The sequence below is a fragment of the Dendrobates tinctorius genome, unplaced genomic scaffold, assembly GCF_039654945.1.
Source record: "Dendrobates tinctorius isolate UK_male_01 unplaced genomic scaffold, ASM3965494v1 ptg000176l, whole genome shotgun sequence".
Classification (NCBI taxonomy): domain Eukaryota; kingdom Metazoa; phylum Chordata; class Amphibia; order Anura; family Dendrobatidae; genus Dendrobates; species Dendrobates tinctorius.
In genome coordinates, this window is record NW_027361843.1 from 2,016,034 (window position 1) to 2,033,754 (window position 17,721).

A 17,721-nucleotide genomic window follows, 5' to 3' on the forward strand; every position below is an offset into this window, starting at 1 on the left:
AATTGACTTTTTCAAAGTCTTTAACTCGAGGATTTTGTTAACCTCATGGTGGAGCAAACTAATTTGTACGCTCGTCAATTTTTGGAGCAAAACCCACGTTCATCATTTTCAAACTGGTCTCCTGTAGACGTAGTTGAAATGACGCAGTTTTGGGGCCTGGTCCTCCATATGGGGATACTGAAGAAGCCGGAAATTCGGCAATATTGGAGTGTTGAAATTTTATGCAACACTCCAGTGTTCCGAATGGTCATGGCCCGGACGCGTTTTGAGGCCATCCACAAGTTTCTGCATTGTACTGATAATGCACAGTGTCCCGCACGAGATGACCCCAACTTTGACCATCTTTTCAAAGTTCGGCCGGTCATCGAACACTTCAACAAAAAGTTTGCTGAAGTGTACGTGCCCCAAAGGGACATCTGCGTGGATGAGTCCTTGGTTCATTTTAAGGGAAGGCTCAGATTCCGTCAGTACCTGCCCAGCAAGAGGGCCAGGTATGGAATTAAACTCTACAAACTGTGTGAGAGTACCTCAGGGTACATCCACAAGTTTAGAGTTTACGAAGGGAAGGACACCCGGAGTGAACCCCCTGAGTGTCCTCCTTTCCTGGGAGTGAGTGGGAAAATTGTGTGGGATTTGGTGCACCCACTGCTGGATAAAGGTTATCACCTCTACACTGATAACTTTTATACCAGCATCCCACTCTACAAATCCCTCTCTGAGCGACGTACCGCAGCCTGCGGTACTGTCCACAAAAATCAAAGAGGCCTCTCGAAGACGCTACTTGGGCAGATGCTCCGAAAAGGTGAGAGCAGAGCCCAATGTAGCGACCACCTGATGGTGGTCAAGTACAAGAGAGATGTCCATCTCTTGACCACCATACACGGTGATGGCAGTACCCTCTGCACTGTACAGGGTACCTCTACATAGGTCCGCAAACCGACATCTGTAGTGGGGTACAACAAAAACATGGGGGGCGTTGATCTCTCTGATCAACTCCTCCAACCGTACAATGCATTGAGGAAGACCAAGGTGTGGTATAAAAAGCTGGCCGTGCACATCGTCCAAATGGCAATGCTCAATGCATTCCTGCTGTCACAAAGTGCATGCCCCAACGATACGTCGTATCTTCAGTTCCAGGAGGTAGTGGTTAAGGCCCTGATGTTTGGCGCTCAGGAAGGAGCGGGCCCCAGTACTTCTGGAACTGAAGGTGCTCGTATTGTACCAGGTCAGCAAGAAAAGGTAAGCGGCAAAAAAGGTGTCGAGTGTGTTACAAAAAAGGAATACGCAGGGACACCACTTATCAATGCGACACCTGCCCCGAAAAACCTGGCCTGTGTATGAAGGATTGCTTCAAATTGTACCACACCTCCATGAACTACTAATTTACATTAGATTAGTTGGGGGCACATCTAGATTTGTTCTTTGGGGGTCTAGTATCCAAAATGATGTCACATGTGGGGGTTTTTCCTGTTTAGGCACATCAGAGGCTCTGCAAATGGAACATGACACCAGCAGACCATCAAAGTCTGCATTCCAAAACGACACTACTTCCCTTTCGAGCCCCGACGTGTGCCTAAACAGTTTTTTCCCACATGTGGGGTACCAGAGTACGCAGGACAAATTAGACAACGACTTTTGGGGTCCAATTTCTCCTGTTACTCTTGGGAAAATTAAAAATTGGGGACTAAATGATCATTGATGTGGGAACAAAACAGGATTTTATATTTTCACGCCCGGGCATTACAATCTTTAGTGAAACACTTGGGGGTTCAAAGTGCTCACCACACATCTAGATATGTTCCTTAGGGGGTCTAGTTTTCAAAATGGTGTCACTTATGGGGGGTTTCTACTGTTTAGGAACATCAAGGGCTCTGCAAACGGAACATGACGCCCGCAGACCATTCTATCAAAGTCTGCTTTCCAAAACGTCATTACTTCCCTTTCGAGCCCTGACGTCTGCCCAAACAGTAGTTTTCTCCCACATGTGGGGTATCAGCGTACTCAGGACAAATTGGACAATGACTTTTGGGGTCCAATTTCTCCTGTTACTCTTGGGAAAATTAAAAATTGGGGACTAAATTATCATGTATGTGGGAACAAAACAGGATTTTATATTTTCACGCACGGGCATTATAATCTTTAGTGAAACACTTGGGGGATCAAAGTGCTCACCACACATCTAGGTAAGTTCCTTAGGGGGTCTAGTTTCCAAAATGGGGTCACTTGTGGGGGGTTTCCACTGTTTAGGCACATCAGACGCTCGTCAAACGCGACATGGTGTCCTATCTCAATTCCAGCCAATTTTAGGTTGAAAAAGTCAAACGGGGCTCCTTCCCTTCTGAGCCCTGCCATGTGCCCAAACAGTGGTTCCCCCCCACATATTGGGTATCAGCGTACTCAGGACAAATTGGATAACAACTTTTGGGGTCCAATTACCCTTGGGAAAACAAAATATTGGGGACTAAATGATCATGTTTGTGGAAAAAATATAATTTTTTATTTTCACGCACCTGAAGGGTTAATAAACTTCTTGAATGTAGTTTTGAGTAGCTTCAGGGGTGCAGTTTTTAGAATGGTGTCACTTTTGGGTATTTTCTGCCATACAGACCCCTCAAAGTGACTTCAAATGTGAGGTCGTCCCTAAAAAAATGGTTTTGTAAGTTTTGTTGTAAAAATGAGAAATCGCTGGTCAAATTTTTACCCTTATAACTTCCTAACAAAAAAAATCTTGTTTCCCAAATTGTGCTGATGTAAAGTAGACATGTGGGAAATGTTGTTTAGTAACTATTTTGTGTCACATATTTCTCTGTTTTAAGGGCATAAAAATTAAAAGTTTGAAAATTGCAAAATTTTCAAAATTTTCACCATATTTTTGTTTTTTTCATAAATAAATGCAAGTTATAGCGAAAAAATTTTACCACTAAAGTGAAGTACAATATGTCACGAGAAAATATTCTCAGAATCGCCTAGATCCGTTGAAGTGTTCCAGAGTTATAACCTCATAAAGGGACAGTGGTCAGAATTGTAAAAATTGGCTCGTCATGAACGTGCAAACCACCCTTGGGGGTAAAGGGGTTAATAGAAGCCTGGGAGGAGAATCAGACTGCTGAGAGATTTACCCTAACTTCCATAACGGAGATCCCTTTAAGAGAGGCCTTGGGTCAGAACCAGAGCGTTTAGTGGATTTGCCCTAACTTCCATACTGGGGATCCCTATAAGAGAGCCTGGGATCAGAACCAGAGCACTGAGTGGATTTGCCCTGACTTGCATACCAATGATCCCTTTAAGAGAGCCTGGGGTCAGTACCAGAGCATTTGAAGGCAATTGCCCTGACTTCCATACCGGGGATCCCTTTAAGATAGGCCTGGGGTCAGAACCAAAGTGCTGGATGGATTTGTACTGACTTCCATACCGGAGATCCCATTAAGAAAGGCCTGGGGTCAATACTAAAGTGCAGTGTGGATTTGCACTAACTTCCATACCAATGATCCCTTTAAGAGACCCTGGGGTCAGAACCACAGAGCTGAGTGGAACGGTCCTGACTTTCATTACGGGGATCCCTTTAAGAGAGGCCTGGGGTCAGAACCAGAGCGCTTAGTGGAATTGTGCTAACTTCCATACCAATGATCCCTTTAAGAGAGGCCTGGGGTCAAAACCAAAGCGCTGGATGGATTTGCTCTGACTTCCATACCAATGATCCATTTAAGAGGGAAGATGTGCCTAAGGGATGGAGGATGTGTGATGGGGATATGGGCAGGGAGGGAGGGATTAATTTCTGTCATGTGCCCTCTGCTCCTTTCAGGGGGGCAGACAATGGCTGGGAGCTTATGTTCCTGGGGATGCTAGATTTCTCCCACCATGTCAGTGTCTGCTGAAGTGTTGTCAAGTGGGAAAACGTGCTCATAGCAACCAATCACAGCTCACCTTCTTTTAACCAGCTCTGGTGAAATGAGAGATGCTTAGTGATTGGTTGCAAGGAAAACTGTTGCTCATAGCAACCAATCACAGCTCAGCTTCTTTTGAACAGCTTTGGTGAAATGAAAGATGCTTCATGATTGGTTGCTGATACACACACACACGCACTCAGTTTTATATATAGAGATAAGCCATTTTTGTACTAATACAAGTTAATCATGTCAGGCCTTAGATATTTCTTCTCGAGACTAAATACATTTTGTTCTTTTAAGCTTTCCTCATAACAAAGATCCCCCATGCCCCTTATTAGCTTTGTGGCTCTTCTTCATACTTTTCTAACTCCATGGCATCCTTTCTATGAACTGGTGCCCAGAACTGAAATGCATATTTGAAATGAAGGCAGTCTAATATTTTTATAAGTGAACGTATTATGTCCCACCAAACCATGCCTCTTTTAATTAATGACAATATCTTGCTGTCCTTAGCAGCAACTGAAATTGATATTGCGTGTTGTTTTTTTGTTTGTGATCCACATGTACACCAAGATCCTTCTCTCCTTGTTTTACTCCCTCTGGAACAAGAGTGGGAAGGCTATTTCTGTCAAAGGCCATTTGGATATTTAGAACATCATTCGGTGGCCATACAAAATTATCAACTGAAAAATTAGCCTGCTATATTTGGTCAAACTTCTAATTAACTTATCCCTAATATTATAACTGGAACACCTTCTCATTGGTGAGGTGTGTGATGTTAGGTGTTGATACGTTTAATAAAAAATGCCTTGCTACAGTAATTTCTTCATAACACAGATGCATATTACACTGCAAGTTTTCTCAATGTGGGAAATCACTCCTTATGTTACATTTATAGAACTCACACAGTGTAAGGTTTACAAAACACATCACATAGGTGACACCAATACTGTTGTATACACATCACATAGGAGACATCGAGACTGCTGTATATCCTTCACAAAGGAGATACTGTGGCTGATGTACATAAAGCACAAATTGGACTCTGAGGATGATGTACGTACATCACATAGGAGACACTGAGGCTGGTGTACATACATCACATAGGAGACACTGAGGCTGATATACATACATCACAGAGGAGACACTGAGGCTGATATACATACATCACATAGGAAACAATGGGACTGGCATACCTACATCATATAGGAAACATTGAGCTTGGTGTACGTACAACATATAGAAGACAGCGAGGCTGGTGTATGTACATCTCATTGGAGCACCGATTGCGCTAATGAAGCCCACAAAGAAAGTCCTAATGCTGGAGCTGAATCTAGCCAGTGTCAGGATGTAATCAAGCATTGCACACACCATGGTGTTCAGTAGTGAATGCTGCCTGCAAATGACTGCACTCTAGGGAAAAATTAGAATACCCCAACCCTGCCCTAAAACAAATAATGCACAAAGGTTATTAGTACCCAGATGCATAATTTTGCTTTCATTAAAATTGAATCTCATATGAAAGTTGATGACCAAACACTCAATTTGTTCAAGTCAGCTTGTAATTTCTGAACCATCTTCATAGGCTGCACTATATTACATACAGTGTCATCTGCAAAAATAGATATAACACTTGTAATCCTATCTTCTACATCATTTAATAGTTGAATAATAACAGCCCCAACACTGAATCATGGAATACACCACTTATAACCAGAGACCATTAACAGTACCAGTCATTCTCCACAACCCATGGTCTTGGAGACAATTTTTGTTGGTGGCTTACTCATAGAAAAGAGAAGAGTAAGCGCTTCTTTGTGTGGGAGTGTCCTCCGAGATGGCTGTCTGCCGAATGACTGACTGAAGCACTGTTCTAAACCTATAGATCTTAATTTACGCATTGGACAGTGGCAAACACCCTTGCACTTAGCACAAGGTACTATATGTAGAGATATGTAAATATTAGAAGCTCTGCAGTACTTCAGCATCTTTAAACAGCTGAGTTATAGTAAGCCCGCCCACAACTTCATATAGCTTATCCTAAGAATAGATCATTAATATTGCGATAATTAGGGAGATATGTCAGAAATTAGGTGCTGATGTAACAACGGCCTTAAAATGCTTATGTCTAAAATAGGCTAGAGGTCTTGTTCCCGAAGCACAGTTTACAAAGAAATATAATGATCTATATGTAGGAAAAATATAAAAAATTAATTTGTACTATTATTATTAATTATTTATATAGCACCACTGATTCCATGGTGCTGTACTATAATTGCTGACTGATACTATATATCAAACTATAATAGTGCACTGAAGTTTTCCTAATCCTTCAGTCGAGGATTATGAGAAGCCAAAAGAATAGCTAAAGATTTTTTAGCTAGTTTCATCAGAGTATTTTATCTTTTTATAAGGACAAAAACCCATCTCCAGACCTGGCTGCTTGTGTATTCTTCACTACCCATTACAAGACTGCGACTTGTCTTCTACTACAGATATGTTGACTTGTAGCTGATGAGTGCTACCTATTCAGCAACTAACTGCAATGTGAAAAGGAAAGGTTGAGTCATTGCTAGGTATAGAGAGCGGCGGCTGTAACCGCCCCATGCACTGACTGACTGACAGCCGCCCAAACAGTGGCTTTCCCCCACATTCAGGGTATCGGCGTACTCTGGAGAAATTGCACAACAAATTTTGTGGTCCATTTCTGTTACCCTTGTGAAAATAAAAAAGTTTGGGTCTAAAAAATGTTTTGTGAAAAAGTAAAATGTTCATTTTTTCCTTCTATATTGCTTTAGTTCTCGTGAAGCACCTGTAGGGTTAATAAACTTCTTGAATGTGGTTTTGAGTACCTTGAGGGGTGCAGTTTTTAGGTGCAGTTTTGAGGTGGTCGCTAAAAAACTGGTTTTGTAAATTTTGTTCGAAAAATAAGAAACTGCTGGTCAACTTTTAACCCTTATAACTTCCTAACTAAAAAAATATGTTTCCAAAATTGTGCTGATGTAAAGTAGACATGTGGGAAATGTTATTTATTAACTATTTTGTGTCCCACCACTCTCTGATTTAAGGGCACAAAAATGAAAAGTTTGAAAATTAAAAAAAAATGCAAAATATTTGCCAAATTTGCGTTTTTTAATAAATAAACGCAAGTCATATTGAAGAAATTTTACCATGAACATGAAGGACAATATGTCACGAAAAAACAATGCTAGAATCAGTGTAATCCATAGAAGCGTTCCAGAGTTATTACCTCATAAAGGGACAGTGGTCAGAATCGTAAAAATTGGCTTGGTCACTATGGGGTTAAAAAAAAAGTAACTAGAGATTTGGGGCATTACTCATCAGAGCCGGGTCTGGAGCCCTGGACCTAAGTGCCTAGCAATGCCCCCGAACATGATAAAAACTTTCGTAGTGATCAAAAGGGAACAATTCAGTCTGCAAGTGTGCAAATATGTTATTTTACCTCATCAATCAAATACATATTCAATAAGAACACAAGACTTCCTCCATTTGTAGACATAGCTTTTGGAGCTTTACCAAAATACATTTTGTTATGTATGTGAGGCGCTCCGTGTGATTGATATACACAATCTGCATCTAAATAAAATACAGAGAACATTCTGTATTTACAATAACATTCTATTATTCTTAGCTTGAGGAAACCGTGCATTCTCCAGCTTCAGCCGTTCACCGCCATCCATCATGCATTTTATTGGCGCTGATGTTACGCTTTCTACATTGAATTAAATTGATTAAACCATTTCAACCAAACACCACTGGAAATTAGGCAATTTTATTTTTTGGACCATATTAGGTTGGGTTCACACCACGTTCTTCTCCCTTCTCAGCACTCCATCAGGGGCTTTTGCTTCATTTCTATAGAAATGGTAATGATCATTTGAATGAGGCAAACAAAGACTGAAATATAAAACTTGCTAGACCGCACAAAGATTGTGCCAAAAAAAGAAAGACATCGCCGGAAAGAGTCCAAGGTTTTACTGGTATAAGATGGAAGCCACCAGTGAGGTCCTGAGTGCAGAGAGACCAAGGACACAGTATGATGTTTTACCTGACAGAAGAAACATGCATGTACATGGCAGAACTTTTCACACGACATCTGCAACATGTGGACAAGTAAACAAATGTAGACCCAAACACGTTTTCTCACGAACAACTTCCGGTCACAAATAACATGCGCCGATGACATTACCCGTAGTCTATCGGTGAGTGTTTACTATAAAATATAGCGGAGGGCATTATCTCAATACCCTCTGAAGAAGCTATAGGCGAAACCTGCTTCGTCGTAGTGAACAGTGTGACTCACTTGGCCCACTTATGGCATGTAGTAGTGAGTATTATTACTAGTGTCCTTCTTTATGTTGGATGTATACAGGAGTGGGCATAACAGCTTTGTTAACCCCATTTGCACTGGTCATTATATCCACATAAGGTGAATTTATACAATATGAATTTTTGGTATCTGATTACAGCTATTACGTATTCGTTCACATTAAAATCATGGATTATTAATTTTCTGTATCATGTTTGTTTGCGTTGACCTATATTTTTGTACCCTTACTGCTTTACTGGCTGGTCTATTCTCAATAACCATGTTGCCATTGTGTAGCTTACTATTGTAATCACACTGCCTTTTTGGATTTTTATGGGGTGTTTTTATATATTCTTCTTTCTTTAATAAGTCTGTGTTATTGTTTTTTCTGCATTTAATAAAGTTTATACATTTCTATGTAACATCGTATAGTTATTTACTGTCCATCATATTTCTTAGCTCTAAGAGTAGTTCATAGGGATTTGTCTATTTTCGGTTTGGTACTGTTTAATGGTAGCAGCTTATTATAAGTCTTTTGGTCTAAATTAGGTTAGTGTCTACACTTTCACTGTGCAGTTAATGTGCAATCTTTAATTCTTCATTTGACGACTGACTGGAGACAAATATATCGTTCTAAATGTTGTCATTGCCAGACTTTTCATCTAAAACAGGATTCCTGGCTGAATAACTTGTCAACTGGCGCTCCAGACTCTCTTGTCACAAATATCACCAAAACAAGGGGAGCTGGAATTGAGTTAATTACATGTGCCAAAGCAAATATTTCCTCTGACAAAATAAATACCAGGGTTGCTTGACAAACAAAGGAATACTGCAAGCAAAATGCAAGAATTCTGCTGAGATCACCGATTTTCTTCTCTGTGGAATTTCATTTACTGATGAGCCCTTATCACTTTTGCATGGGATTGCTGGTGAGCATTTTGTCACAATGTACAGATGTAACTTAGCATGCACACAGTTACTAATGATTTTTTTCCACTGACTGCAAAATGCGGTAAATGCAGGCAAGGGGATATCAACCATGATGATAATGTCATCAAACAAGATGTCAAAACACATATTACAGCTACGCAGTGGTAAAGTGAAATATTAGGGTTCAATATGACAATGGTGTGCAAGTGATGTCATATCTAAACCTGTTCTAATCTATACGATAAGACGCTATTTCTCTTCTAATATGAAGAGAGAAGGAAAATCCGGCACTGGAGACTTGATAAAATCCACGATAAGTTTTATTCACATAATTTCATGATAAAACCATAAAGGGGAAAACAGACCCCCACGCCTGACGCGTTTCGAACCTTACACCAGGTTCTTCCTTAGAGACATTGTCCGGCATTCACTGACACTGCCTCTGCATTGAGGCGCAGCTGTCAGTCCATGAAGGGGCGTGGTTACAGACGCTTCTCTGTATACTTATGGCAATGACTGAACCCGCGTCAGCTCCGCACTGTGACTGAAACGGGAACGCTGCTGGGGAGAAAGCCTCTTTTTCTTCTTACATCCTATGATTAGTATGTGCATTACGTTTTCAAAAAACAGAATTAACCAAAAGCTATTTTATGTACATTACGCCATCTTCCAACCACACTAGAATTCTTTGTACACAGAACGATTGTACTATGCACATAGAATATCATGTTATCGGCTACACATCTCCATCTCAACGGCTGCACAGGAATATGTGTTTGCCGATAACGATAATTTTTAAGCAGGCTTAAAAATTATCACACCGAATGAATTAATGCGTTTCTCATTCGTTGAGTATGTGTTCGCCTGTTTAACCAGGCCGATAATCAAGAATAGGAGTTCCTATGAATGCTTGTGCTTCTGATTATTGATGAGTTTAATGGTCCATAAACCAGTTATCAGGATTGTGAGGGACCAGCCAGTCAAACACTTACCAATCGTATAGTAATAGCCTATTGTTGCAATTGATTATCACTCAGTATAATGTGAATATCTCCTATAAAATAAAAGCTGAAATACACATTTTAAGCTGGCCTTAATGGTTTGTGGGGTCTGGCATAAAAAAAAATCTATTCTTACATGTCTACTGCAACTCGTTTTAGCTGTCCTCTAGAGTATTCATTGAGTATCCAATTGTTTATCATACATTTTTTAATAGTTGGTTATATAGTTGGTGAAAGGAAAAGAAAATGATATATACCCTCGACTGTATACACAAAACTAGGTGAAAATTGCCTATGGGCATCTATTTTTGTATAGATTCTAAAAGCAACAAACTGCAGCTTAAAAAAAAGAAGGTGAACATTACACAATAATAATACAGTCAAGCAACAAACAAACTGCAGATGTAGTAAAGTAGGCAAAGGATTTGGGTGCATACTACTAACATTGCCTGCTACTACTCATACAATCTAGTCCTAAACTTCAGAGTTTGAGACATTGAGGACAGATACACCTCCCGGTCCTGAGAACATCACTGTTCGGCTTATAGATATGATGAAGTACCAAAAATCTATATGATTGTGCCACTAGAAATCCCACTTGTAGCTTAGGCCCCGTGGCACTGACTGAGTACAATCTGAATATGTGCTAGAAAGAGGAGTATGTAACTGCATGATAGCAAGTAATCCTCTGAAATTTAATTACACGCTGCCTGGCTCTGCATTGAGCACCATGCAATTATAGAAAACTACAGTACTGCTAGTTATAAAACTATGGCCCTTATCTTTTATTCTCCAAGAGAGGAAGACACTTTCCTCTTTTCCTGGTGTGTTGTCCATTAATATCTTCCTTAGGGCTCGTCCAGATGACAATATAATATGGACGAATGCAATCCGAGAAAAAAAAAAGGGATTGCACTTCGATGATATGCAATGGGGCAGTGCAGATGAGCATATTTTTCTCACACTTAAATGGTGTGAGGGGAAAAAAAAGTGCTCAATCTTAGGTCACTTTCAGTATTTGATCAATATTTTACCTCAGTTTTTGTAAATGACAACCGGGAGTGGAACAGTCAGAGGAAAAGTATAATAGTAACACGTCACCACGTCTGGATTTTTCACTTATTCCTGATTTTGGCATACACAGTGTGTATAGTGATGTAAAATACTGAACGTGGCCTAACTGCGGAAATCGGATGAGACTCACCATTTAAGTCTATGGGTGCAAGAAAAAAAAATCGGATGCCACAGTAAATATACACGGCTCAAAAAACAAAAAGTAAACACTTAAACAGCATAATGTAACTCCAAGTCAATCACACTTCTGTAAAATCAACCTGTCCAGTTATGAAGCAACACTTATTGTGAAACAATTTCTCCTGCTGTTGTGCAAATGGAACAGACAACAGGTAGAAATGATAGGCAATTAGCAAGACAACCCCTATAAAGAAGTGGTTCTGCAGGTGGTGCCCACAGACCATTTCTCTGTTCTCGTCTTTTTTGGCTGTTTTGGTTACTTTTGCATTTTGTCATTGCACTCACCCCTATAGGTACTGTACAGTAGCATAAAGCAGTGTCTACAACCCACAGAAGTTGCTCAGGTAGTGCGGCTCACCCAGGATGGCACATCAATGCGAGCTGTGGCAAAAAGAGTAGCTGTGTCTGTCAACACAGTGTACAGATCATGGAGCACATAACAGAAGACAGGCCAAAATACCATGAGGGAGGAGGGGGCCGTAAGAGAGCAACAACCAAGCATCAGGTGCGCTAGCTCCTCATTTGTTCAAGGAGGAACATGAGGCGCAGTGCCAGTGCCCTGCAAAATGACCTCTAGCTGGCCACTAACATTCATGTGTTTGATGTCAGAAACAAACTCCATGAGGGTGGTATGAGGGCCTGACATCCACAAGTGGATGTTGTGCTTACAGCCCAACACCTTGCAGGGTGATTGGCATTTGCCAGAGAACACCAAGATTGGCAGATTCGACATTGGCACCCTGTGCTCTTCACGGATAAGAGCAAATTCACACTGAGTACATGTGACAGACATGACAGAGTCTGGAGACGCCATGGAGAATTTTTTGCTGCCTGCAACATCCTCCAGCATGACCGGTTTGGCAGTGATGTGGGGAGGCATTTCTCTGCAGGGCCGCACAGCCTTCCAAATACTAGCCAGAGGAACCCTGACTATTAGGTTCTGGGATGAGATCCTCAGACCCATTTTGAGATCATATGAAGGTGCAGTGGGCCCTGAATTCCTTCTGATGCATGACAAAGCTAGACCTCATTTGGCTGAACTGTGACAGCAGTTCCTGCATGATGAAGGCATTGATGCTATGGACTGGCCTGCCTGTTCCCCAGACCCGAATCCAATCAAGCACATCTAGGACATCATGTCACCTTCCATCCACCAACGCCACCTTGCACCACAGACTGTCCAGGAGTTGACTGATGATTAAATCCAGGTCTGAGAGGAGATACATTAGGAGAACATCCACCGCCTCATCAGGAGAATGCCCAAGCACTGTAGGGAGGTCATATAGGCACATGGAGGCCATACACACTACTGAACATCATTTCCTTGTCCTGAGGCATTTCTACTGAAGTTGGATCAGCCTGTAATTTGATTTTCCACTTTGATTTTGAGTATCATTCCAAATCCAGACCTCCATGGGATATTCATTTTGATTTACACTGATTTGATCATTTTTATGTTTTATTGTTCTCAACACATTCCACTATGTAATGAATAAAGATTTGCAACTGGAATATTTCATTCAGTGATATCTAGGATGTGGTATTTTAGTGTTCCTTTTATTTTTTTGAGCAGTGTATAATCTGTAACATAGGAAACTGTAAATGGTCTTGTAAATTATTATTAGCTGCTGCAAGAAAACAGATTATATACAGACAGCACACGGATAACAAGTGAAAAAAAAAATCATCCCACTTTTCTGGATGAAAATCGGACCAATATTTTTATACACTCATCTGTACCTACCCTTATAATGTATCATCTTATTTGTTACACGGCTAGCTAAACCCAACTACTCCAAATATTAGTTATGGCACCTGATTTGAGATCACAAGGGTAAAAAAATATTAGTTTCCTAAAATAAAAAAAAATTTACTTTATATTGTATTACAGTATTATAGCATCTTGTATAACTAAAAATATATAATCATCTATGACTAGTAGGAGAAGTAACTAATTCAAGGAACTATAATGTTTAATATTCTATTACCCTTTAGGGTATGTGCACACGTAAGCGTTTTTTTCACGTTTTTTAAGCGTTTTTACCGGCAAAAAATGCTTAAAAACGCTTACTAGAAGCATCCCATTCATTTTAATGAATTCTGCACTTTTTGTGCATATTGATGCTTTTTTTCTGCGAAAAAAAAGCATTGCGGTAAAAAATGCAGCATGCTCATTAATTTTGCAGAAAAATCCGCATTTCTGGACGCTCCGGAAAAAACGCATAAAAAACTTGCAAAAAACCCAGCACGTTTTCTGGGAAGGAGTCCGGTTTTTAGTCAGGAACTTTCTGCATACGTGGGTACATAGCCTTAAATGGAAAAGGTAGCTCCCATAGGGAGAGTGAAAGCTGGGAAAAGGAGACCTGGAGAGATTATGTTGGACAAGAAACTGAAAGCTGTATAGAGGAGTGTAACATCCATAACTCACTCATAAAATAGTGTTGTTTTTTTCCTATCATTTTTGACATTGCTTTCTCTACATACATTGGTCATATATTGTTGAAGAGTACAGAGTTTATGATTATGTACGCATCCCGGCAGGTATGTCCCAATGTGACATTGTACTGTATGTCCCAAAGTTATATCATCAAATTCACTCTTCTCCTCCCCGATGTGAAAGTTGGAAGTGTAGGACAACCCCTTAAAGGGAATCCGACACCCCTGGGACACTTCAGCCATCACTATGGGCATACAGGTAATAGAAATATTAATCTAGGCTTACCTGTATGCCTCATAGTTGCTGTCTAGATGTGGAGAAATAGACTTTTATTTCATTCTGCTAATGATTTCTTCCGTGCATTCATTATACTATCACACCCCTCCCATGCACGTCACACTGACCTGTGACGTGCGTTGTAGCTCTGGGATCCCGCGCATGTGCCCTGAACTCATTTCACAATTTGTACCTCTTCCTTCTTTCTAAGGTCCATGTATTCAGCATTCATGTGCGCCGGCGCTTACACACAAGAACGCTAAATACACTGACCATAGAGAGAAGGAAAAGGTACAGATTGTCGAATGAGTGGAGGGCGCATGCGCGGGATTCCAGAGCCACAACTGCACGTCACAGGTCAGTGTGACGTGCATGGGAGGGGTGTGGTAGTATAATGAAGAGGGGAGGCAGGGATTTCTTCCAGGCACACAGGCCCTGAAGCCTGAAAGAAATCATTAGCATAATGAGATAAAAATCTATTTCTGAACCTCTAGACAGCAACTATAAGGCATACAGGTAAGACTAAATTAATTACCTGTATGCCCATAATAATAGCTGAAAAGTGTCCCAGGGGTGACAGATTCCCTTTAATTATCACTGATTACTGTAACAGAAACACTGTTTGCATTAATTTTGTTGGATGGTTATCCCCATCCTAGATTCCCTTGCAAAAGTTGTTTCCTTGGACTGACACTATAGTAAGTAAATTGATACTGAAACCTGTACCGATGGAAAAGGCCTGAAATAAAAATGTCTACACTGGTAGAGAAGATTTTAGACTTGTGCAACTGGATATATGAGTGTTTCACATCATATTATTCATTGTGAACAAGTCCAGGATGGTTATGTCTGGGACAGATGAGGTCACTTGTGGGCCACAGAATTGCCGGTGAATTTCCATTTAATCAAAACTAAGTTCTTACATGCTGTTTGATCAGGTGAATATATTTGTCTTATATTTGGACATTTTTCTATTCAGCCATTTAGGTAGCTTATTAGCTCGGAAGCTACAAGTATTTATGTAGGTTCAGATAAACTTCAGAAAAAAAAACTTTAGCACCAGAAAAGTAGTCAATATTTATTCTCAACTTCCATCCGGTGAATTCTGCATCGGTATCAGAGAACTTTATGAACTACACACAGGGCATGTTTGGAGCATAAATATTGTTTCATTTCACACAAGCAGAAGAAATGTAGCCAGTGTTACTTCCAAAGATGACTTCATGTCAGTGGAGGGGCCTGGTAGAGCTGGGAGATGTGTTGTGACATCACTTCATTGTTACCAAGTTCTTGTAAATAACCTGACTGTTCTCTTCCCTTCAGAGCTATCATTAATCTGACACTCAGTAACCCTGATTAAAAGTAAAGTAGTAAGTCTTATGTAAGGCATCATGTGGCACACAGGTCACCAGATCTTACCCATCATGCCTCAGTCAAGTGATGATTTAAGTCCACAACATTATATTTATTACATATGAAATGTAATATTGAACCATAATATACTATATGTCTATATATATTATTATTTTCAGTAGTGTTGCCACTTGTGTCAGTGTATATATATATATATATATATATATCTATCATACATATCGCATATGAAGCATAAAACAGTATTTGCAATAACTATACCATAATGTTCACTCTTTCTTAGGACGCCAAGTCAAACATGATAAAACCAATACGCCACAATCCCACAACAAATAGCGGAACACTGGCTTGATACCGGGCACCAGAACTCTTCTGCAGAGCAGCGGATATAGGAATGCCCTTTGTTGCTTTAGATACTAATATGACACATTTACACAGGTTTAGATCTTCTCTACAACAATAATATAGTTATCCTACATAGACCCACTCCAACTACAGTACATTCACCCCCCACTCATTTCTGGTACAGGGCACACACTAATAATACCATGTGATGTGATAACCCAGTAAATAATGTGTGCTGCCACATGAATAATTTTGCCGTGCCATCTTCTTGCTAAAGCATTTATATATGTGCCCTATAGTCACCGGTGACACCTATGAAGCTGGAAGTTATAAAGAGACCTGTTAGTGGCGATGTCGCCCAGGTGCTGCGCGCTCCCACCCTCACTGGTACTGCACCAGCTTTACCTTCTCAGTGTGTCCTGTTACCTAGCTACTAAGCTTGCATTTACAGTCATGGCTGTCTCTTGTAGCCTGCCCAAGGTCTTTCTGTCAGTTCAATGTCTGTCATTTACATAATCCACAAGAAGGAAATATACACAAGACTTCTGGAAAGCATAGATCAATGTGAGCTGGCATGAGAAGCTAACGTGTGCCCACACCATTCATCTACATGATGCCAGAGTGCCCATACATTATACGTGCCAGGCAAGGACAGCACAGGCTTATGCCCACCATGGCTAGCAGACCCCATAGCATCCTGCGACATCACTGCCCATGCCCTGAGCTCCCAGCACATGGCTGCCCCTGGCACACACACTGTGCCAGCACCAAGCAATCCCCCAACTCCAACAAGTCATTAATGCAGCTGCAAAAACAAAGTTACTCAGGCAACTCCTGACTGTGGCTGTGTTTCCTCTGCCATGGAAGCTGCATTGCAGGGCTGGGCTTATTCCTTCTGATCATTCCCATGTGAGATGCTGTAAGGAATGGCATCCTTCAGGTGCCCAGGTCATGCCATGTTCTTACTCAAGTCACCTTGTGCCACCACACAACCTAGTGCCACACCAACACAAGATACAACCCATGGGGCCAGGGCACAGCAGCATGGGCACAAAGCAGAGACCCTCCTACCTTGTTTCACACACTTGATCCTGATGGGGTCCTTGCAGTGTTTGATGACAGCCAGCACATCCCTGATCGTGAGCCCAGCCACTGGGGTGTCATTCACCTCCAGCAATAGTTCCTCAGGTACCAGCTTGCCACTCTGATAAGACACCTTCCCAGCCTTCAACTCCCCCAGGTAAGGAAAATGTCCATTCTCTGCACCCCCTCTGATGTCAAAGCCCAGCTCCCCTTCCAGGCTCCTGTCAATCACACACTCATGGACTTTGTTGGTCCAGTGGTTCTTCTTCTTTAGGTTCTTGGACATGGCCCCTGGTTCTGTGGCAGAGATGAGCAGGGGGTTCCTTGGAGGTTCCTGATGAATGGCCAGGCTTTGTGGATGGGGAGGCAGCAGCAGGAAAAATGAGAAGTAAGGGAGCCTCCAGCTCTGGCTCTGTGAGGGCACACACTCTGCACTCAGGCATGTGTGAGTGTCACTAGCTGCTCTCCATGCTGGCACCGTGCGTGTGTGGAAGCGTGTGTGTGTGTGTGTACTAGTTGTACAGTAATAACTGGCAGAGGGAGGGGAAGGATGGAGAGCAGCAGGGGAGGAGGAGGAGGAGGGATGGGAGCTGTGTGCTCGCTCCTCTCTCACTAACCCGGTAGTGATGTGCGAGAGAGAGGCTGTGTGTGTTTGCCAAGCAACCAGAGAGGAGGAGGGCAGCACCAGAGCAGCAGCTCAGCAGTGGACCAGACTCTGCAGGCTTGTGATTAGCGACTCCCTATACTCCGAACCCTGTGCCTGGATCCGAGTGCACTGAGGTCTCCGCATGGCTGCAGCCTGCTGTG

The 17,721-nt window shown here is 41.5% G+C and overlaps 1 protein-coding gene across 1 annotated transcript in view; it reads right to left on the bottom strand.

Moving 5' to 3' along the window:
• MAGI2 (membrane associated guanylate kinase, WW and PDZ domain containing 2) overlaps positions 1 to 17,453 on the bottom strand; it is a 1,360,388-nt gene extending 1,342,935 nt beyond the window's left edge. The window contains exon 1 of the mRNA XM_073551424.1: positions 16,903 to 17,453. Coding sequence (XP_073407525.1) covers positions 16,903 to 17,200 — 298 coding nt within the window. The 5' untranslated portion in view covers positions 17,201 to 17,453. The remainder of the gene's footprint in view (positions 1 to 16,902) is intronic.
• Positions 17,454 to 17,721: the final 268 nt, after the last annotated feature.